This window comes from Triticum aestivum, chromosome 3B (genome assembly GCF_018294505.1).
Source record: "Triticum aestivum cultivar Chinese Spring chromosome 3B, IWGSC CS RefSeq v2.1, whole genome shotgun sequence".
NCBI lineage: Eukaryota > Viridiplantae > Streptophyta > Magnoliopsida > Poales > Poaceae > Triticum > Triticum aestivum.
Genome location: NC_057801.1, coordinates 66,950,323 through 66,974,333, shown reverse-complemented (window position 1 = coordinate 66,974,333; position 24,011 = coordinate 66,950,323). Strand labels below are relative to the sequence as shown.

At 43.8% G+C, this 24,011-nt stretch overlaps 2 protein-coding genes and 1 pseudogene across 2 annotated transcripts; 2 read left to right on the top strand and 1 right to left on the bottom strand.

The window, feature by feature from the left end:
* The first annotated feature begins 2,862 nt into the window (after positions 1 to 2,862).
* LOC123068615 (putative disease resistance protein RGA4) lies at positions 2,863 to 9,090 on the top strand. Its single transcript, XM_044491230.1, has 4 exons — positions 2,863 to 3,937; positions 4,035 to 4,134; positions 4,508 to 7,606; positions 7,728 to 9,090. Exon 3 carries the CDS (start codon positions 4,636 to 4,638, stop codon positions 7,600 to 7,602), a length of 2,967 nt encoding a protein of 988 aa, XP_044347165.1. The 5' UTR covers positions 2,863 to 3,937; positions 4,035 to 4,134; positions 4,508 to 4,635; the 3' UTR covers positions 7,603 to 7,606; positions 7,728 to 9,090.
* Positions 9,091 to 10,094: 1,004 nt separating this feature from the next.
* Positions 10,095 to 12,906, top strand: LOC123067324 (ubiquinol oxidase 1c, mitochondrial-like; annotated as a pseudogene).
* Positions 12,907 to 17,728: 4,822 nt separating this feature from the next.
* Positions 17,729 to 19,581, bottom strand: LOC123064807 (WUSCHEL-related homeobox 10-like). The gene is made up of 3 exons (XM_044488213.1): positions 18,965 to 19,581; positions 18,593 to 18,780; positions 17,729 to 18,114 (listed from the first exon to the last, which is right to left on the bottom strand). Exons 1-3 carry the CDS (start codon positions 19,542 to 19,544, stop codon positions 18,097 to 18,099), a joined length of 786 nt encoding a protein of 261 aa, XP_044344148.1. The 5' UTR covers positions 19,545 to 19,581; the 3' UTR covers positions 17,729 to 18,096.
* Between the last annotated feature and the right edge of the window lie 4,430 nt (positions 19,582 to 24,011).

Below are 24,011 nucleotides of genomic sequence, written 5' to 3'. Positions count from 1 at the left end.
TTGGTAAAAATTCCTACATGATTCAATCGTATAAATCAAATGACTAACATAAGGAAAAAAAATACTATAATCCTTCAATATTTCTATAAATAACACTTTTGTATCAGAGAAAACCTCTTTTCTAGGGATGTTTGTCTCAGTTTCGCGCATATCATGATGATCTTCGTGTTTACACACGAAATATTGGAAATTTGGCTCATACGGAATAGAAAATGAGCTAGATATTGATTATAAAGAAGATGTGCATTCTAATGTTTCATAGAAACAAGTAAACTACTACTACAAAACAGGCTAGCAGTGTCTTTTGTATCGCACTTCCGGCGAGGCTCCTCCAGCGACGTTGTTCTGCGTAATGCATTTCTATTTATTTAATGGACATGAATCAAATCTAGACTTACATTAAAAAAGGCCTAAATTTTGGTGAAATGTGTTGTTAAAGTTCTTGAGTATGTATTTATTAGGTCATATATGCAAGTTTCATAGGTTTTAGACAACATTATTATTTTCTGAAAATTCAAAAATAATTTTACATAATTAAGTATGTGTATTTGAAGTTTCACATATACATATTTGAAAGTACCAGAGTTTTGTTTCATAAGACCTAAATATATGCTAACTAGCTTATTAGGATCTTTTTTCCAGTATTAGAAAATTTTAAACGTATTTATAGTTCAAATTTGAATTTTATTTATTTAAATATAAATTTATTAACTAAAATGTCTAAAGCATAGCAAATAATGAAATCTATAAAGTTCAGACCATTTTCATACAATACCATGATCATAAAAACATAATACACTAAAATATAAAAAGACAGAAAACCAAAATACCAACATAATTGTGGAGTGTCGGGCACCACTAAAGCCCGCCACTATTGTTGTAACCCACGGCTAACCTGTGACCATATAATAGTAAGTCGCGGCTAGTTGTATTGGCCCGCAATGTGGCGGGTTCCTGAGCATGCCTGGTCTCACCTATCAGCAATTTCTTAATAAGTAACACTAAATTCAAACACGATGTGCTAAGTAACTACATCGTATTAGGTGGTTTTGACTTCTCTCGAAGTTCGCCTATCATGAATTCTCTAAATTGGACGCTTATTTTTTTTTATGAATATGACTCTGAATTTATATTAGAAACTTTCAATGATAGAAGACACTTTAAAAACTAGATGATGCTCCGCACGTTGTGGTGGGAAAATTTTGCAATATTTCAATGAGGTTTTGTTTATATGAAACATCAATATTTGAAATAATAGTTTCTGAAAGTATATAAGATTAAATGTAAATAGCATAATAGAATGAAATTTTACATGCATGCATGTTCGCATGTTGAAGTGGATTTCAAAGAGGTTTTGGTTATATGAAACATCAATATTTGAAATAATAGTTTTTGAAAGTATATAAGAATTAAATGTAAATAGCATAATAGAATGGAATTTTACATGCATGCGTGTTTGCATGTTGAAGTGGATTTTTAATATGCATAGTTGCATGTTGAGGTGGGTCTTTTTCTATGCATGTTAAATGATGAGATGGCATGCTTGCATATTGAGAGAAATATGTTAGTGGAGACTAGTTATGTAGATATAAAAGATAAGCCCTTCCATTGATTCCTAGCTCCATCTCTCCGCGTATTACAATCAAAAATATGACCTCCGCTCCAAGCTTACAACGCTATGGTTGATACATATTGCAATTGCAATGTAACCACGATTATCTTTCCTTACGGCTTGCCGCTCATCTGTACTATGTAATCACTATCTTTTAGAAAATACTTTTTAGGTGAAAAACCTCCTGCAATTGCTATTTTTCTTTTAAAATGTGTAAAACCAATAGGTAGTAACGTAAACTAATGTTGTATCATGTACATGATACCCGTCTATATCGTCATCGTACCTTCTGATCCATAGTAGGATACACTGGTATCATATTATCATTTCATTTATTTATTAGCTGAATCTTAATATAAAGTTGTAGCTACTATTTACTTTTATTTGTTTTCTCGTTTAACGTGGTATGATATTGTATTCTAATGTGGTATTAGAATATATTCTAAGGGCCTGTCTAGGGCATATGTGCCCTGGTTATTGCACATCTGAGTGACTCAATCAAATTAGAAAAGAAAAGATAATAGATAATAGAAAATATCTGCACGAATCTCCGTGTAAAATCAATAATATATAATTTAGATGTGCAATACTTTGGACACATCTAGATGTGCTTTAACAAAAATAATATTTTAAATAAAGACATCCAAATGGCATCTTAGATCTATTAATATTAAGGAAAATAAAACATAATACAACAGATAGACAAGCGGACATAAAACGACCAGTAAAAAAGTAAAATTACATCAAAAATCATAGTACTCCATCGAACATAGATTGAAAATTACATCAAACTAACAGTAAAGAAAATGGACACATGCAAACACCCTTGTCATACTATTCTTTGAAGACCATAATAGTCACTCGCCCTTTGAGACGAGATCTATAAAGCGATGACGCATCACCTGTAATCCATCACCACCAGATCAGAGGTTGGAAAAATTGAATCATGCTACAAAACGACCTGAAAGAATATGTCGAAGTCGCTACACCAATTATCAACCAATAGCTCTTCTTAAAAGACACATTAACTTTCAAGATCTGAAGAGAAACAACAGATGTGAGACAAAAACTCTCATAGGCCCTTCGTCAGCGTCGGGCCACACATTGTCGACGCGGACGAGCAAGTCAACGGCGCGGATTGAGTTCACTTGCTTAATTGCATTTCCATGTCATCTTTCTCTTACACTACGACAACAATTGACAGCAAAAAAGCAAGTGAACTCAATCCGGGCCGTTGACTTGCTCGTCCGCTTCCACCTTCGCCGTTCGTCAACTGAACTTTAAATGGCACCTCTCGCTTCAGTGTCGAGTTCTTCAGTCATGAGCCTGCAGCTGATCGTCCTTCTCTTCAGGCAGGGTCCTGACACAGCGGCGGCTCCACACCCTCCTCCCCGTGCTCGCCGCCTAAGCTATTGTCGGATCCCACACCCTCCTCCGCCTCCGTGCACCAGCAGGAGAAGGGGAGGGCTGGGAGATGGCGCACGACGGGTCTGCCGGCGGTGCCCTGCCCCTCGACGGCGTAGCCTACGTGTACCGCACCGACCGAGACCTTGAGCGTCGCGGGCACCGCGAAAAAGAGCGAGCTCCGCGTCGTTCGTCTGCCGCCGGTGGCTGCTGCTTCAACCAACCACGTAAGCACCTTCTCCTGCAACAACAGGCTGCAGTAAGCCTCAACTGTCTGTTTCCATCGTCTAACATTGACTGGCCGAGGAGCAATTATATAGAGTAACTAAAATGATTGGATACTCCTTGGCTGAAATATTCTTGGAGATTTGGCACTATTGCAACAATAAGTGTGTGGATGCATATGAACTGTTTGATGAAATGCCCGGGGAATCATGCGTGTATTGCTATGAGATGTTTTCTCCGAGTTGACTCGTACGGTTCCTGTAGCCGGTTGTCGTAGCCTCGTAGGCAGAAAGAGCTTCCAACTTACAGGTCTGAAAGCAGGATGGAGTCAAGAAAAAGGGGCTCCTTACATTGGTCATATTTTATACTGGCAAATCTGCAGATTGTCCTTTTTCTTTGCTATATAAAAGTAGCGATAATTTACAGCGAGGAAGGTGGGAGGAAAATGTCGCAAAAGTCGTGTTTGATTACAAGAAAGGCGCGTTTGATTAGGTGGCCATGAGTCAGTCTTGATGACAACCAAATTGACTGGTCTTGAGTCAGTCTTGATGACAACCAAATTGACTGGTCTTATTTTCCCACCTTCCAAGTAAATGAAGCAACCTTGAGGTGTGAGCAAGCTTCCAACGAGGCAAGCTAGACACAAGATTCCCCTTCCACTTCGCAGCGAGAACAGACCCCCCAGTGAGGTATGAGGTATGCCATCTTCTTCTCTCCCTCTGTGCCGGAGTTGCACATCTGGCTTCTTACATGGTCCAGGCTTGAGATAACCATTGATTGTTCATTGATCCAGATGCCCCCTTGCTAGCCTCATCGTGCTTCGGCCACTGTCGTAGACCGTTCCGCCACCTCCTACCCAGCTCCTTCGTTCATCTGTCAGGCAGAGTATAAAGGTACAACCTTTACTTTTGCTTTCTTCCCTGTCGTTCCAAGCTCTAGTTTGGATGCTCCAGGTGTTGGGCTGTCAGATCACGACCTGACCTCTGCAAATTTATTCTCTTATTTGTTATCGATTTAGAAACACCTAAAGATGTACTCCCGCCGTCCCATGATGTAAGACGTTTTTTTGACACTATACTAGAGTCAAAAAACGTCTTACATTATGGGACAGAGGGAGTAGATTACAGAGCCTCTGTTTGGAATGCTGATGGTATTTTGTTCTGGAAAAACTATAGAAATTCCCAGTGTTTTTGCTTCTAAGAGTTAATATCTTTAGGAGCTTCTTGAGCTGGTTTTCATGAAATGAACTGTTACTGACTTGTGCAGAGAAATGCATCGTGCTGACGATTAACTTGTGAGGAACAACTGAGAGCAGGCTCACACACCATAACAAGGCCCGCAAACATTAAGCAGGCATACTTGCATCTTAGTCAGATTTCATATGTTTGGGTAATATGGGCACAATTTTGGATGCCCTCACGTTCAAACTCTTGACAAAGCTGGGTCAGGTTATCGAGAATGAGGTTGTGATGACATTAAGTGTGAAGAAGGATATCAGGAGGCTAAAGAATAATCTGGAACATTTTAGCGCCATTCGGGAGGATGCTGAAGCTCTGGCCATGGAAGATAAACGGATAGAGGCATGGTGGAAGAACATGAGCAATGTAATGTTTGATGTTGATGTCATCATCGATCTTGTTATGGTTCATTCAGAAAAGCTTTTGCTGACACCTAGATCAGTATGTTGCAATCAGTCCATGGTCTCTTGTTTTGGAAAGCTTCCATTTGATCACAGGGTGGCTAGAAGAATTAAGGACATAAATGAAAAGCTTGATGAGATTAAAATGAACACAGAGATGTTCAACTTGGACAGAACCACACGTCAACAGTTCCAAGTAACAATTGTGGATAGAAAGCAGACATCTCCTGTAGATGAACTAGAGGTTGTTGGAACAGAAATCAAACAGGCAGTTGAGGACATGGTACAAATGATTGTCAGTGGCTGTCGTGAGAATAGGTCAAGTGTTTTTGGGATTCAAGGGATGGGAGGCATTGGTAAGACAACATTAGCTCAGAAGATTTACAATGAGCCATTGGTAAGGGAGAAATTCCAAGTCCGTATATGGTTGTGCATTTCGCAGAGCTACACAGAGACCGGGTTGATAAAGCAGGCAATACGAATGGCAGGAGAAAAGTGTGATCAATTAGAGACCAAGACCGAGCTTCTACCACTTCTAGTGGACTCTATCAATGGAAAGAGTGTTCTTCTTGTGCTGGATGATGTGTGGAAATCTGATGTCTGGATTGATCTTCTTCTATCGCCTTTCAGGAGAGCCTTGAATTTCCATGTCATTGTCACCACAAGAAACCTGGATGTATTGGCAGAAATGCATGCAACATATACTCACCAAGTAAACACAATGAATTATCATGATGGTTTAGAGCTGCTTCTGAAGAAGTCCCTCCAGCCGCACGAGCAAATAAGTGAATTCGAGAATGTTGGGTATGAAATTGTAAAGAAATGTGACGGTCTTCCTCTAGCCATCAAGATTGTTGCAGGTGTGCTATCTACCAAAAGAACAACTGCGGAATGGAAGAGTATCCGAGATAGCAAATGGTCCATTCATGGACTCCCCAAAGAACTTGGAGGCCCCCTGTATTTAAGTTACAGCAACTTACCCCCTCAACTTAAGGAGTGCTTTCTCTGGTGTGCGTTGCTGCCTCCTAATTTTGAAATCCATCGTGATTCTGTAGCTTACTGGTGGGTTGCTGAAGGTTTAGTGAGGAAAGAGCATGGATTCTCAATACATGAAATTGCTGAAGAGTATTACCTTGAGCTAGTTCGGAGGAATCTTCTTCAACCTGTACCAGAGTATGTAGACAAGGCTGTGTCTACGATGCATGATCTATTGAGGTCACTTGGACAATATTTGACAAAGGATCACTCCCTGTGCATGAATGTGGACAGAATCGATGCTATGTCGAATCTCCGCCGCTTAGGTATCAGTCATGCTGTAGAAGAAATACCCAATCTGGAAGAGCACAAGTGCTTGAGGAGCCTCCTACTTTTTAATAACAAGAATTTCAAATCAATGCACAGGGATATTTTCAGAAAGCTTGAGCATATCCGTGTCTTGGTTCTCCGTGGAACAAGCACCAAGGACATACCAGACTCGGTTGGAAATTTGGTGCTATTGAGGTTGCTAGATCTGAGCTATACAGAGATTAACAAACTTCCTGAATCCATAGGAAGTCTCATCAGCCTTGAATACCTTTCTTTGCTTGGTTGCCATCAATTGGATAGCCTGCCAGCTGGTCTGATGAGATTGTCCAAGATAAGTTTTTTGCACCTAGAGCAGACTTCAATTGATCATGTTCCTAAAGGGATCGCAAAGTTTCAGCAGCTGTACAACCTAAGAGGAGTCTTTGAGAGCGGGACTGGATTCAGATTGGACGAATTGCGATGCCTCCCCAATATCCAACGTCTCTGGGTTAGTAAGCTAGAGGAAGCGATGCCAGGGGGCGAACTTGTACTGAAGAACAGTCGTAATCTTAAAGAACTGGGACTACGCTGCACAATGAACAGAGATACTCATGATAGAACTTGCTATGCGCACGACAAGGTTCAGAAAATTCAGCAAGTCTACGATATGCTCATCCCGTCGCCAAGCCTAGAATACATTTTTCTTGTTGGGTTCCCAGGCACTATGTTCCCAGAATGGCTACGATCGAAACCGGAGCTTAACATGCCTAGTTTGCGTCAGATGCACCTCGATGAGTGCATATCATGTTCAGAGCTTCCACCTGCAGGTCAGATGCCACAACTGCAATTTCTTAAGATTAAAGGTGCAGATGCCATAGAGTCCATTGGCGAAGAACTCCTGGGAAAAGGAGTCAGAATTCCAGCAGCCTTTTTCCCAAAGCTTGAAGTGCTTCAGGTCATTGGCATGTTCAGTTTGAGAAGTTGGTCCCTCAAAACTGGGAATCCCAGCGATAGCGCTCATCATATCTCTCTGATGCCTTGCCTTAAGCGTCTGTTGCTTCTTGATTGCCCAAAACTGAGAGCTCTCCCTCAAGACATGTCCAAGATTGTTAACTTGAAGAGAATCCACATTGAAGGTGCTCACAAGCTGAAAGAAGTCGTCGACCTTCCCGCAGCCGTGTGGCTCAAAGTGAGGAACAACACATGTTTGAAGACAATCTCCAATCTCTGTAAGCTCCAGGACTTGCTTGCGCAGGACTGCCCAGCACTGGATCAGGCAAAGAACCTATGCTCATTGAGGCGCTTGTACATGGTCGACTGCCCACACGAGCAAGAGTTCAGGAAGTGCCTCTCGGAAGAACAAGGCGTCCTAGTCCATGTTGCTACGGTTGGCGCAGATGGCCGGAATATCTTCCCGGATGAATCTCTCTACAATTAGGCAGGTGAGGGAGCAAAATAGCTTAGAAAAAGTTAATCTATTTCTGCTGCATCTGCTCTTTAAATGCTGAAAATGCTTCTGATTTAAAGCTTGCTACTGTTAATATTTCGGTTTGTGCTTCTCAGGAAGACAGTCAGTCACCGCTGCTAGGCTGGCTGTCATCGATGCGTCTGTGCGGGAGCTCCACCTACTTGACGTCTCTACCACCGTCGGCGATGCTTCTCCCTCCGGCTTGGTGCTGCTTTGCTGCAGGCACCTGTGGAAACATAGGAATGCTGCTGTGTTCTGTGGCCTCTCTCCTTCCCTACCCCACGTCCTCAAGTGTTGCCAGGATGACACGCCGTTGTTTCATATATGCATATGCATTTATTGTATACTCCCTCCGTTCTAAAATAGATGACTCAACTTTGTACTAAAGTTAGTATAAAGTTGGGTCATCTATTTTGGAACGGAGGGAGTAATTCAGTTCCGCCACCACATTTTTACTACCTACATGAATTTCCCCTATACCAGATATTAACGTTTGAAATTAGTGACATCTACTCAAATAAATATCCATAGGTTGTGGCATAGACATGTTTACATCAGCAATCTTTTCTTTGAGATATCTGGTGGCCTTTTGTGTAGTTCAATGTATCCATTTGTCATTGCATTGCTTTCTTGATTCAACAGTAACAATCAAGGACTGCTAAATTGTACTTCGTAGAGAAAGGGATGGCGTACACCTACTCCCTCCATTCCAAAATAGATGACCCAACTTTGTACTTCCTCCGTCCGAAAATACTTGTCGGAGAAATGCATAAAAATGGGTGTATCTAGAACTAAAATACGTCTAGATACATCCATTCCTCTGACGAGTATTTTCGGACGGAGGGAGTACTAACTTTAGTACAAAGTTGGGTCATCTATTCTGGAACGGAGGGAGTAGGTTATATAGGCTAAAGAGTATCCACATCACTTTTTTTACACTTAGCAATCTTTAATGGTTTATTAACACTAGCTAATCCGAAGTAGATGTTTGTTATTTGTTCCCTTTTCCTTACTTATCCACAGGATAATGTTCTTTATTTGTATCTGTTTTGTAGAACCATCGAATTCAAGTCATCTTTGAGTACACGACAGCTTCTGAAGTTCGTGCCATCATGCTTTAGTTTCCCACATGGGCTGAGACGATCCAAATAAAAAGACGGTCTCGGGCACAAGAGCATAATGTGCTTGCGCCATTTGCTTTCACACCAAGGCCACGCGGTTGATCATCTAAGTGCACCTATGAAGTTGATCGACAAGGCAGTTGGACGGAGCTACTAATTAGTATGCCTAATAGCTATGGCTTTAGTTTGACCGCCTCTACCGTCATTATGCCTGGCTTTTGCTTTCTTATTATGTTCCTGATATTAGTACTTCCTCTCTCGTGTTCGTGCTCTTAGTAATGAACTTAATGTCGTAGTTATTAGCTTTTGTGGTCTAATGAACTCACTGAGTGTTCATAATCTCATGAGGATGTTGAACTCGATAATATCTTGCTTTGTTGTCTTGTTGAATACGTGTGTTAAACTATGCTTCTTACAAAATGATCATTGGATGTTGAACTTACTCCAATGTAGAGGGAATTCATACGCTAAACATAGATTTATCAACTTAGCACTACTTGCTTCACCAAAACATGGGGACTGGCACCCTCGCGCCAAGGCTTGGCGCGGTCTCTAGTGCCCCAATGATGGCGAGTGCGTCCCACTTTGGCATGCATCCAACTAGTGTGAACGCAACTGTGCAACTAATATTCCATTCCGCTTGTTCGTTTTTTTTATGTTCATGTTGCAGATGGACTTCACCATACCAGTACTGCAGTACAAAACCTTATAAAAGAAATATATAATTCGCCCGGAGTGCTCTTACAATTGTCATTGCGGATGTCAGCCGCATCGGACGGGAGACAATAGGATTAGGCAAATCATTCCGTACGAGATGCATTCCACGCAATAACAGCATCGCAAGCTATATCTCGGATCTGCTAAGAAAAAAGAAACCACGTCTCATTTTCCTTTAAGAGAGATTCTTGGCGTGTTTGCCATGGCCATTTTCTTGCCAACTAATTAAGCTGGCGATGTAACTCAATTTTATCTCAAATTTTCATCGCAACTCAGAGCACCATTCGATCCCATGCAGCTTGCCACTGTGACGAGCTGGTACACGAAGTAACATCGCACAATCTCTGGTCCACAGAGGATCCGAGCACATGCATGCATGCATGCATGCTCTTCAAGTTGCCAACTTGGCTCCCCTCAAAAAAAAAAAAAAAACTTGCCAACTTGGCATGCACTGCATGCAAGCGCAAGTGCCTACGTCTCTTCTCTCCCCTCTCCGCGTATGTATATAAGACCCATCACCGTACACACCGTTTCTCATCCTCATCTACACCAACACCCATACCCATAGGCCCCAAATATACACCAACACTAGTGTCCTTGTCCAGGTTCGGCAAGAAAATGGCCATGGTGCAGTCGGTAGCGCGGCGCGGCGCGAGGTCGGTGGCGACGGCCCAGCTAGGGATGCACCTCTTCTCCGTGTCCTGCTGCTCACCGGCGGCGCTCGGCGTCGGCACCGCGCGCACGGCTGCCACGTTAAAGAAAGGGGAGAAGGAGGCGGCAAGCTACTGGGGCGTGGCTCCGGCGAGGCTCGTCAAGGAGGACGGCACCGAGTGGAAGTGGCCGTGCTTCAGGGTACGTACTTGCCCGTGAGCTTGTCACCTGATTGTTCATGACGTCACTTATTATGGCTTTGAGCTCAAAATGCAAGTGTTTTTTTTTGCGCTGTCAAACTGCAAGTGTTGACCGAGCTGCATGCATGCATGCATGGGTGAATGGCACATCTGCAGCCGTGGGATGCGTACGAGGCGGACGTGTCCATCGATCTGAAGAAGCAGTGGCGTACCCAAGGGGTGTGCCAGGTGTGCCGTGTCACACCCAGGTTTTTGGAAAACATTTTTTTACCATGTAAACATTTGCTTATTTTTAAAGCCCATGCAAGTGAATTGAAACAGACTTTAAATTTTTTAAAGTGTGCACACCCTCTATTTTATTTTTAGGTCCGCCACTGTGAAGAAGCACCACCGGCCGGCCACGTTGGGGGACAAGGTGGCCTTGTGGACTGTCAAGGCGATGCGCTGGCCCACCGACCTCTTCTTCCAGGTACTACTTCCTCGTCGCCATTTCTTTTCTCATTCTTCTATTTGAGCGAAAACGTGATGTAAAGAACTGAGAGAATCAAGTGTTATTTTCATTGATGAATAAGGGGTATTTATACCCCTGGAACAGGCGCCTATCAAAGGCGGTTTACAAGTTCGCACCCTTTCAAAGGGACGCGGCGTTTGGACACACTAACTGCCTAGTTAGCTTAGGATCTATTTCTAACATCTTCGTTGTGATGAGCACAGTTTTGTGTCCTAAATAAATGTATTTTCATTTGGTTATTATATACTGACAAGTCAGAGCTGTGTTCCCTGAATCCGTGGGCGCTTGGCAGCCGACGATCTGGAGCGTCCACTGAGTTCAGCTCACCTCGTCAAACGACCAAACATGCAAGCCGACCTGTTCAGCCCGTGTTTTTTTTGTTTCTTCTTCAGTTTTTCTTGTTCAATAATGCCTTTGTGACGTTTTATGTTTTTTTTCCTTTTCCTTTTCAGTTTCTGCAGATCCTCTATCTTTTTTTCTTTGCTATTTTTCTTCCATTATTCTTATTCTTATTTGTTTTTTTTATCCTTTTGTGTTTCTCTCTTTAAGTATTTTTTCCTTTGATTTATAAAAAGTTGGCTAAACTTTTTTTAGCATATGAATATAAATTTTTGCATGCATGAAATATTTCTAAATATGTGTTTAAACATTCTATTTCACATACTTAATCATTTTTCTAAATTATTAATGTTTCTAAAATTTCATAAAAATTTATACATGATATAGAATATGCGTGATATCTTAACGTAACATGATTTTTCTAAAAACTAATATGTAATTGTTTTCTATTGAATCTAATTTTTTTTATACATGAATAATTTGGTGCTATGTAATAACATTTTATTCATATATATGAACATTTTTTAGCCGATGATTTTGTTGGAATTTTCTAACTAATTTAATACAAGAATATTATTGTTTGTATACTTTTTAAAGTATGAAATGAATAATTTTAATCATACTCCCTCCGAAAGAAATATAAGAGCATTTAGATCTCCACTTTAGTGATCTAAACGCTCATATATTTCTTTACGGAGGGAGACATATTAACATTTTTATCTGAATATGTGAACATTTTTATTTTACGCAATATAATTTGCCCCATTTTTGAAACTGGTTTTTTGACAACTTTATTTAAATGATTATTTTTCCTTTTTGCAAATATATAGTACTTCGATTATTTAATCTTTTATTAATATATTTTTCATAAATTTGTAACTATAAATAATTAAAATTAAGTGCTAAGTGCGTTGGTCTTGTGATGCGTGGAGTGGGTTTGACCACCTATTTGATGCAACTCTCCGCCGACCAACCTGAATTGTCATATCAAATTTGAAGTGAGACGATTAGTACTCATGTTTGTTATGCTACTTGCAGTGGATCAATGCAAAAAATAGAAATTATGTTCAATTGAAACAATTTGTGTACATTTTTCATCGACGAGGACTAGGCTGTAGCCTAGTGGCAAGGGGCGCGGTGGCAAACCCTGCGGCCACGGTTCGACTCCTGACGGGAGCGAATTTGTGGCGCCTCACCCGGGTGTGCTTTTCCTATAAAAATATGTCCAGATCCAGGGTGCTAGTGCCCATGGATAGTCGCTCCGGCGCTTCGAGCAGAGCGGCGGGTGGATCCGTCCACTGCTAGAGGAGGCCGAGAACGAGCGCATGCACCTCATGACCTTCATGGAGGTGTCCCAGCCGCGGTGGTACGAGCGCGCGCTCGTGGTCGCCGTCCAGGGCGTCTTCTTCCACGCCTACCTCGCCACCTACCTCGCCTCCCCAAAGGTCGCGCACCGCATGGTGGGGTACCTGGAGGAGGAGGCCGTGCACTCCTACACCGAGTTCCTTCGTGACCTCGAGGCCGGCAAGATCGACGACGTGCCCGCGCCGACGAGGCGCACCACCGGGACGTCAAACCACTACGCCTCCGTAAGCGTCGCCTCCGTCAAATTTGCCAAGCTGATATCAATTGCAGTCTTCTTTGCACTTAAAATGCGTGCATCACATGTGTGCAGGACATACATTGCCAGGGGCATGCACTGCGAGAGGTAGCTGCGCCGATCGGCTACCACTGAGGAAAGGGACTACTACTCCGTACGCAATAAATTTGGAGCTTGTTTGGATGCAATTATCGTTGCTGTCTCCGAACTTTAAAAAAATAATGTGCTGTCTCCGAACTTGTAAATGAAGGATCTAGTGTGTAGTTTACATATCCGTTCAATTGTATGTGTTTCCGTTGTGTTGATTAATTGTATCGCTGGTTGATTACATCTTGCTTACGTTTTAATGATGTGACCCATTGATTAAAACTGAATGGGTAATATGATGCCAAAGTCATCTCTAGCATTTTGGACTCACAAGAATGTGGCGTTCCATGTACTCCCTTCGTTTCTAAATATAAGTCTTTTTAGATATTTTGATATGAACTACATACGGATATATATAGACATACTTTAAAGTACAGATTCACTCATTGTGCTCCGCAACCGTATGTAGTCCATATAATAGGATCTCTAAAAATACTTATATTTAGAAATAGAGGGAGTACTTGCTTTGCTTGTCACCGAGTATACCAAATTTAAGTCACATCATTGGGTTCGTCTGCTCCACAAAGTTTTTCGAGAAAAGGATACAACATGCATGCATGGCTCTACCATTCTCCATCCCACCTCCCATGGAAAACACTAGCATTCTTTTCTTAGTGTTTTTCTTAGATGCTTCATATCTTCTAAACCAGAATTTCATTTTTATTTATTTTTATATATTTGAAATTCTAATGATAAGACCTTTCAAACAAGACCTATATTATGGAATTGAAATGAGCGTAACAAATTAATTTTTTTCAAAGTTAAAATGAAATCCATATATCACTTTATGTCATACATTTCAATAACACAATTACCAGATGCATTTAGTTATCAAAGCACTTTGTTACCAGATGCTTTACAATTTTATATATCATATATTTCAATAATAACATCCCTACTAATTTGACATAATACTCCCTCCGACCAGAAATACTTGTCCTAAAAATGAAGAAAATGAATGTATCTATAACTAAAATAAGTCTAGATACATCCATTTATAGGACAAGTATTTCCGGACGAAGGGAGTACCATATACTTCAGTAGTGAGATGCATTTCAATATTAGATGCTTGATTATCACACTACTAGAGAAAAGCTTACCAGTAGCGCTTGTTTTTGTGCTACCAGTAGCGCGGGTACCAGCGCTACTGCTACGGCGCTACAGCTATTTTGTAGCAGTAGCGCGTTTGTAGTCCAGCGCTACTGGTAAGTTCAACTACTAGTAGCGCGTTTTTAGGCCAGCGCTACTGCTAACATTTATATATTTTTCTAATATTTTGGCGTTGTACATGTTTAAACAGATATATCTTTTATACAATAACAACTCATCATGAACTAGTCTGTTTAAATAGCATATTCATTACCAGTAGTCATCACCACCAAACAATATTCGTCAATGAGACATCATATATATAACAATGTTCGTCAATGACACATTATAGCATATAATAACACATTCTACCTAGGACCTACTCCTCTCATAGGACTTATTCTACCCTCTCTTAGGTAAAATATCATAAAACAAGATAGGCATTGACTCTTCATTAAGGAAACTGAACTCTCTATAATGAAGAACGAAGATCATTCTGTCTCCAAGTCTTGGCCTACGCATAATGTTGCTTCCAAGTAGCTCTTTACGATGGTTGAAACATTTTTTCCAATCATTTATTATCATTGCTTCCTCGCTTTTAGAAATCCGGTATGGATAGGAGTGATGTGGATACTGTGGCTGACCTGGCCGTGGTGGCCGTAAGCTCATAACTTCAACGCGACCTCTTGGCAACATCAGATGAGGCACACAATCCATCGGGATTTTCTGTTCAAAAACATAGTAATAACTTTGTAGTTAGCAATGTTCAAAGATGCACGGATGTTGTAATAGTAGAAAATTTTACCATGATATCTCCATTGATTTTATCGTAGCACACCGCGTGCACTAGTGGCACATATGGACCATAATTTTGAGGAATTCGATAATAGCTATTGTAATTCTCAAGATCAGTAAAAAATGTGATAAGACCATCTTTCTCCTTATAACTTAATTGTGCTTCATCATTGTAGTAGTAGGTTCTGTCTACCATCTTTCATACATTTTTTGAAGAATGAAAATAAGGTGTTAATGGGAATAAGTTCTCAAATATTTTGAAATAAACAATATAAATTATTTAGTAAATATGTTTAAGAAACTCACACAGCAGTAGAACTGGAAGCGTGTCAACAAGGACCCAAATGGTCATATCATTTTTGTCGATGTCAGGATCACCAAGATCGAAGGTGAGAAGCATACCCTCATGAAAATCATACGCCTTGGAAAGAGCTTCCCAATTCGGGCAACCAAAATTGGATGAGTTCACAGAATTGTATAGTTTTACAGCAAAATCATAACCATGATGGGTCCTTAGTTGAATTATCTTTGTCTCCGTGCTTTCATGATCTTCAAAACTCATCTTCTCCAAGACATAGCGTCTTGCATGGCATGGGATAAGCTAGTCGAATTGTAAAAGACGGAAATTACACGTTGAAGAAGCAGAGAAGTGCAAAAATAACAAAAAACACTTGTCATCATTGCGTACCGTATCAACATCGAAGGTCTCTTGGAGCTTGATGCTGAAGCGCCAACCTTCTACCAGGTGAGGCCTGTCGCACATACCGCGCTTATTTTCGCAGTAATCGCACATAGCGAATTCCCTTTCGTCGTCAGACATTTCCTAGTAGGTAATTAATAATCCATCATGAATACATATGTAGTAGTTTGTAGCACAAACTGCGCTCATCTTTTGCATTCAATAAGCAAATAACTAATAGGTAATTAATAATCCATCATCGAATACATATATAGTAGTTTGTAGCAAAGATTATCATATAATATCACTAATACATCTCGAATAATAGCTCCTCTAGGTTTAGTGGGCCGCGGTGGACACCCAAAGAGAAGGAACCATCACCGGATCATAGCTCCGGTGAGATCCCCAAATAATCTGCCAGGTATTGGAGAACCGGCCGTTCGCCAACGCAACCAAGTAGCGCTGGACGTGCGTGTTCTCTTCCATGACACGGTGTTGAACCACCTGCGCGGGGGACTGAAGCCTCTCCACCGATGCAGGCCCACGTGACCGCCACCAAAGAAGCTTCGGGTCGACGACGGGCTGGCTCCTCACTAAGCTGCGCTCACCAGAAGGTAGCACAACCCAGTACCATCCCGGCGGAGCCCAGTCCCGGACATGGCCCCTCGGCTCAAGCAGGAGTCCTCCGCCGAGTCGAGGACGAGGATGCGGGATAGGCATCGTCGACATCGAGAACAAAATGCTTAATTATGAAAACAAAATTAATAAACACTTAGCAAAATTTGACATGACCTTTGCTAAAAACAAGACCAATCGAGCGCCCGAAATTTGCCAGAACGTAAACGAATTGACATTTCTGGCAAAACATAGGCCACTCCGAAAAATATGACATGTCCAAAATGTGACATGTTCAAAATATGACATGTCCACTGCAAATTTGCATATAACAGGAAAACTTGCTTTAACTAAAAAAATAACAATTGCTTTAACTAAAAAAATACCTAGAATTCTGTTAACTACACCTAAAACAACTAAAACACCTAAAATTCTATTAACTACACCTAAAACAACTAAAACACCTAAAATTCTGTTAACCACACCTAAAACAACTAAACCACCTAAAATTCTGTTAACTACACCTAAAACAACTAAAACACCTAAAACTCTTTTAAATACACTTAAAACAAATTCAACATTATTCTAAGAACACCTACATTATTCTAAGAACCTACCTTTTTAACTAAAACACCTACAAATTTAACTAAAACACCTAAAAATTCAACTAAAACACCTACATTATTTAACTAAAACACCTACAAATTCAACTAAAACACCTAAAAATTAACTACTCTCTAATAACTATAACTAGGGAGGGAGGGAGGAGGAGGAAGGAGGGAGGAGTATACCTCTCGGTGGAGGAGGGCCGGTGCGGGGGGGGGGGACAGGAGGGGGAGGATGGCCGGTGCGGGGGGCGGCCGGCGGGGGAGGAGGGCCGGTACGGGGGGGGGGGGGGAGGCAGGGGAGGAGGGCCGGCGCCGGGGAGGGCGGCCGGAGTAGGACGTGGGGGCGGCGGCCGGATCGGGGGACGACTGAGGGATTCGATCTGGTGTGAGCGTGTGAGTGTGAGTGAGGGGAGGGGTGGTGCGCGGGCCAGCGTGGGAGGAAGCAGAGAGGTGGGCTTAGCGGCAGCGCGGGGTAGGCGGCCCAGCGCTATAGCTAAAGCTGCAACGGGGGCCCGAGAGCGTGGCCCATTAGCAGTAGCGCTGGCTGTGAAAACCAGCGCTACTGCTAACGTGCACCTGTAGCGCTTGTGCTGGCCGGCGCTACTGCTAAATAGCAGTAGCGATGGGTATCTAACCAACGCTACTGCTAAATGTCTACCTATAAGCATTTTCCTAGTAGTGTCATATCACTTTGCCGGTCGACTGGAAGATGAGGGATGGCAGATCCGGCGATGGGGCGATGCGGCGGTGACAGTGGTGGCTGGATTCAGTCGCCGTGACACGGTGGTGGTGGTTGCCGAATGGGGTGCTGCGGCTGCGGGGCGGTGGCGTTGTGGTGGTTGCAGTCGATTGGAAAGACGCGGGACGGCAGATCCAACAACAGTGGAGGTGGTGGCCGGATCCGGTGGCGGGGCGACGCGGGAGGGGAAGCGGCTAGGGGTGGCTGAGTTTTGGATTTCCAGCAGTCGCGCGTGTGCTATGTATTTGCAGCCACAGCTGCCTTTTTTTGGGCTGCCCAAAAAAAATTGCGACAAAATTTACATATAGGGCTGTTGTTGGGTATGTATTTTTTGGGGTCAAAATGCCCCAAAAAACAGGTCTTTTGGCTGCTGCCCTATTATAGGTCTACTGTCGCAGAACTATTTGGTAACTTATTTCCCCTAGTAATTTTAAGCTGCTACAACATCGCCAACACTGAAAGAATGAATTCTCAAGGGGACGATTCCTCCAGAGATAGTAACATACATTGATATGCGAGAACAACATTAGTACACACCCTGATACGATCTTGACAACAAGATCACTCTCATTCAAGCTTGATTACAGCATCTTCCTTGCGTACATATACCGCGGCCCTGATTCTTCTAATCCGCCAGATTTGGAGCTGATTAATCAGATCGATCTGAATACCTACAAACACATATAGGAACGCGAGTTAATAGCCCTGTTGATTATTTAATGAAATGCTGCATGTGTACATAAATACTCCCTCCTTTCCGGTTTATAGGGCTCAATTTAAAAATCTCACCAACCAAGGTAGATGGTGAGTGGTGGAATATTTTGTGTAGTTTACAAAAACACCCAATTAATGCTTTTGTTTTCCTCAAAATTTTATGTTTACCAATGTACTAATTGTAATACATGCATGCATAAAGTACATGCATTGATCAATTTTTTCTTAATACTTGCATGCAATGATTTAATGCACCTTGAAATTTGAACATGTGATGGGGAACAACCAAATTGAGCCTTATAAAATGGAAAAACTAAAATTTTGAGATAAGCCCTATAAACCGAAAAAGAGGGAGTATAAGAGGTTTTAGAGACTTGGAGAGGGGTAGAAGATTAGAACCAATTGACATTGGCTAGACAAGAAGTGAATAATTACCAGGTAATAACATTCCCCCATCTGCAGGCTCTTCATGAGCACGCCGCGCTCGTTCACCGGGAGGATCTCGCCGGAGGAGTGCACCAGAATCACATCACTCCCGAATGTGCCTGCCACGTCCAACACGCCGGTGCTCGGCACCTCATACACACTGCCATTGATGAACACCGGCATCGTCGTCCCAGGAACTGGAAGCCATACCCACACATCATTTTCATAAGCAATTTAGCACCCATATGATCATCGCTTATATGTATTTGCTTATGGCTACGGGCTATACTAGCAAAGTAGCAATGCATGGTTTTGCTTGATGGATACGGGCTATACTAGCTAGCAAAGTAGCAATGTACAATAACTAAAACTACTACTAACCAGTTGCTTGGTAGCTTAGTTGCGATGCGTCGGTAGCCGTGTAGCCATACTGGTCTTCGCCACCGCGTGACATGAGGCCCATTTGCCGGGGGATGGCGAAAAGATCGTCTCCGCTGTCGGCGTCGTCTACCGAGAAACGGGGAGGCCCGGTGACCGCGGCCGCGGCCGCCGACACGCCGCCGCACAGCTGCCCGTACTGCATGGTGTTGTAGGGAGAGGTGCCGATGCCGTGGCAGCCGTGGCCGGCCGCGGCTGCGTTGGAGGAGAGCTGGTCCGCGTCCCCAGTGCCGCCGCAAGACTGCTGGAGCTGGCGTGCACGGCGGCGGGAGCGGGAGCGGCGGTTCTGGAACCAGTAGAACACGTTGGCGTCACGGACGGCGCCGAAGCGCTCGAGGAGGAGCCGGATGCGCGCCGTCTCGTCCTTGGCCGGGTTCACCATACCGCTGTTGAAGATGGACTCCAGGATCAGGATCTGCTCCGGCTTGGGCGCCCACCGGGACCGTGTCGTGGTCGGCTCGCCCCCCTCGCTGCTGCGGCCGCCGCGGTGTGCGGGAGCTTGGCCGTGGTTGTGCTGGTCCATGGAGAACCTAGCTTGTTGGCTAGCTGGGAGATGCTCTCAAAGCCAAGAGGGGGGGGGGGGGGGGGGGGGGGGGGGGGGGGGGGGGAAGGGGCATAAATGGAGTGTCCCGTATACTTATAGTTAGAGGCTACTTTTTTTTTTTGCAAGTTAGAGAGGCTATTCTTTTTTCTTTTAAATAAATACAGGATGCAGAGCTCACAAACACGCTTATACAGAGCACTCACCCTATGAACCCATAGACGCACACCCTACTACTATAAGCTGCACGAAGAGACTGAAACAGTAAGTTTTGAGATTGACGAATTTATTACAGGCACCTCGCTTACAATTGAAAGCATAAAGGCATTAAATACTAAAATAAATCCACCACAAGCAACTTGACCAACTGAGCTACGCTTCGCTAGAGGACACTCTCTTTCATTGATTCACGCCTTTATTTGCTAATGTTATCATTGGGTCACCAAGCAACCAGTGGGAAAAAAGTGACTAGATAAAGATAAGTGCAATTTGCTAATAGTCTTAAACATATTTTGCTCTACGTGATGGAATGTATTGTTAGTTACTTAGTTTGCTACTGCTCTACTGGATACACTCACTAAACCAAGAATGTAACAATTGGCTCCAATTCTACAATAATGCTTTGTGAATGGTTACCACATGTGATAGTGTCACGCATGTTTGGTCCATATTTATTTTTCTTATATTTAGTGTTTCCTTTGTCTATGCAAGTGGTGAGCTTAAGACATGGTAAAACAGAGAAATTAATGCATTATCTTTTTTAATTGATTTCATAAAAGATGCGCTCTATTTCTTATTATTAACTGAATCTTCATTTCTCATTGTATCTGTACATCGTTCTAGCTAGCTATAAACTTCCTGAAGAAAGTTATCGGTCCATAATTGTCCTTAATCTCCCTATGTCATTATGTTGATTTGTTCACTATTTACTCAAGAACAACATATCATCTGTGTTTGTATTATTATCGCTATAAAAGTTCTTCAAAGGATTTCGGGAGAGTGGTAAATTTTGGAAATTACAACATGGGTTATAATCCATAAGAACTTTTCAATGTCTTCGTTCTTTGCTTATTTTTGCAACGATATGCTTCTATTCTTTACGTGCTCTGCACTGGATGAGAAAAATTCTCGCCATAACTCAAATCTTTAGTGTGATTACTAGGTTTATAAGGACACACTTAGTTTCCCGTACAAATAATCATAGTTACCTTAGGGGAATTACAGAAAAACATAACATTCCTACACTTTTTAGAATTTATGAGATCCATATATGCCTGCCTAACTTTTCAGTGTGTGTAGAACAGGGGGTGGGGAGAGAGGAACAGGTGGGGCCATGAAATTCGGCGTGATCAATCTTTGGGGAGCTGGTGGGTGCCCTTAGTTTTTTTTTTCTAAAGGTGGTGGTTGCCCTTAGGTTTTCTGTTTTGTTGGGCAGGTAGGTGGGCTCTTCATGTGACCGTAAAGGACAAGGTCTATTCATCTTCAATATTTTCCAGTAAAATATGATTCCATGTGACGTGCAGATCTGGAGGGACATATACATTTACATACAGAGGATGCTTCCTAGTTCCTACATATACTTTTCAATAAACCTTAATTTGTACATGCGTCAGCTTGCTATAGGATCCACACAACAGAACCAATGGTGGACTATATACTAATTAATTTGTGATGACTCACCGGATTTGTGACTCATGAGAGCAAAGTTTAATCCACAAGTCGGTGTGTCGTTTTGTATCCATACTCTCTGTAGCACTTATGCTCCCCGATATGCATGAACGTGCCTAAGTTGTTCGTAGAGTCGTAGTCATACATGCTATACAAACAAATCACCCGTAAATTAGGAGTGGACAAGGGCAATGATTGAGGAAGAAATTTATTTTGATCGGTGTGTGTAATCATATGTAAAACATATTTTCTCGACGGCGGCGGCGAGGGGAGATGAACCGCAGAAGTGAGGAACATGGGATCGCCGCTCGTGTGTTTATACGCTAGTATATTATGCGCGTATGGATCTGTTAGATGTCAATCAAGCTTTGCAAATATATGAAAACCATATGCATGCCAACCTGTAGCAGTATATGTATAGAGTAGTATTACTCTTACCACGTCCACATGATGCATGCTTGGAAGCATTCTGTTTCTTGGACATTCCATTGTCACCTTGTATGTACTACTGTTTGCACGCACGCACTATATACCAGAGCCTCGCGGACAGTAGGTTTTAACATGCATGACATGTACACAGTGCTGCTAGGGTTCTAGCTGCACATGCAAACAAATTAGGGCATTGTGCTTGTACAGGATTGTAAGATGCTTTTATCATGCATGGCATGGCATGGCAGCCTGCCCACATATGCAACCTGCTGCTGAAAAGTTCTCGCCAAGCAAGGTACTGGTTGGTCCGAAGATCGGCCAGATTTGTGCCTTTCCTCCTATGCATAGACGTTGTTGCAAATGTTCTCTTTCTGGCACATGTGCCATATGATCATTGCATGGTCCTCACGGCGCGAACGCTAACCTATCGACGGGTGGGTCTGTCCTGCCAAACGACGTGGCATATGGATCGACGATGATCACGCAGATGCAGGGATGCTAGCTACAGGCACAAAGGGACAATGGTATATAGTATGTTGCAGGTCATATACGTGTTTGCTCTCTGTCCACCTCTTGCTGCTTGCTTTTGCCTGCATGCATATGTGCTGATAGATTCCCTCCTAATCATGCAGTGCACACCTCGGTCCAACAAGATCACGAATCGTGTTCAGAAATCGAGTCTCGTGCCGAAGCATGTATGTTTCAACTTTCAAAACAAGCTACTCTCTCTAAAGAAATATAAAATCGTTTAGGGCATCTTCAACGGCAACCCACTAGTAGAAAACAGGGTTATGGTCCCGGTTTTAGAGGGCCTTTAGTCCCGGTTTTGCAACCAGGACAAAACGAATGGGACTAATACCCAGCACTTTTAGTCCCGGTTGGCTTACGAACCAGGACTAAATGAGCTCTACATGGCCACTGTGGAGCGTCCAGGAAGGATGACCTTTATGTTAGATGGGAGAGAGGGATTTGGTGGAATAGTTGTTGTATTGCTTGAGCCTCGTGGGCATATATATAGGAGTACAATGATCAACTTGGAGTACAAGACAAGCCAGAACTAATCCTAGTCTATCTAGTCTTTTCTAATAATCAATATACTCAACATCCCCCCGCAGTCACAACGGGAGCGACGCAGACGGTGAGACTGGAGAAGAATCCGAAGGCAAGCCGACGGACACCCCCCACAGTCGTAACGGCCGATGCATCGCGGAGTTGTGGCTGGAGTGAAAACCAACGAGGTTGCTCAAGCAGGCGGTAGCCCTTTGTGCCGTTTGTCGATGTAGCCGAGAGTGCGGGTGGTGGATCTGTGGTCGAGGTAGCAGTGCAAAGAATGCCGTGGTCGATGTCGAGTCGGGGTAGCCGGTGTCGAGGAAGTCGCCGTGGAGCCGCGGGCGCAAGGAGACGCCGAGTTAGTCGTGGGCGCAGTGGTCTCGAAGTAGTGGTGCGCCAGGAAGGAGATGATGTTGACGACGCGTTGCGTCGGGGTTGCCAACCCCGGGAACACATCATAGAAGAAGGCACGCGTCGGTGTTGCCAGCACCAGGCATGCGTAGACGGACGAAGACAAAGTTGACGAAGCGCCGCACCAGACTTGCCAGGCCCGGGGACACATCGTGGACGAAGGCATGCGGCGGTGTTGCCAGCACCGGGCATGCGTAGACTGGGACCTGCACGAGCTGTACGCCATGTCGAGGAAGTTTGAGAGGCCAGCAGAGAAGGACTCGACGACGTTTGCGGCGCCAATCGGCGCGGGGCCAATGTCGCCCGCGGTTGTCGGAGTAGATGAAGCGGTCGGGGTAGATGATGGCGACGCTGGCGACGGGCTGGTGCTGGACGGAGATGAAGGGGGTGGACGGGCGGCTGCGGCGGCTATAGAGGTAGCGGCGGCGATGGCCAAAGAAGAGCGGCGGCGGCGGCTAGGTTAAAAGTGCGGCGGCGGTGCTCGAAGTAGGCGAAGAACCCTGACAGCGTGATGAAGACCGACGCGGACGATGGCGTTCCCGCGCCAAGGGAGACGACGCGGCGCATACCACTGGAGGTCGACGCGCGGTGACGGCCGAGTGGACCGCGGGCCGCGGCGCTATGGCCCGAAGGGGCAACGCAGCGACGACAGGCGGGTCGGGGCGACGGCGGGAAGATCTCGGGCGGTGGCAGGGACCGCAGGCTGCGTCGCTGCGGCCCGAAGGGGCGACGCAATGGCGGTTCGTGAGTCGGTGCAACTGCGGGGATGGCCTCGAGGTGGCAGCGGGGACCGCGTATCGCGGCACTACGGCCCGAAGGGGCGACGTAGTGGCGACGCACGAGTCGATGCAGCCGCGAGGAGAAGCACGGGGCGACGGCACTGCGGCCCGA

What these genes read in the sequence shown, in the direction of transcription:
- LOC123068615 (XM_044491230.1), top strand. Translation starts at nt 4,636, where the DNA reads ATGGGCACAATTTTGGATGCCCTCACGTTCAAACTCTTGACAAAGCTG.
- LOC123064807 (XM_044488213.1), bottom strand. Translation starts at nt 19,544, where the DNA reads ATGGACCAGCACAACCACGGCCAAGCTCCCGCACACCGCGGCGGCCGC. An exon ending in ACTAAGCTACCAAGCAACTG is followed by an intron (nt 18,781 to 18,964) that starts GTTAGTAGTAGT and finishes TATGGCTTCCAG; the next exon opens with TTCCTGGGACGACGATGCCG.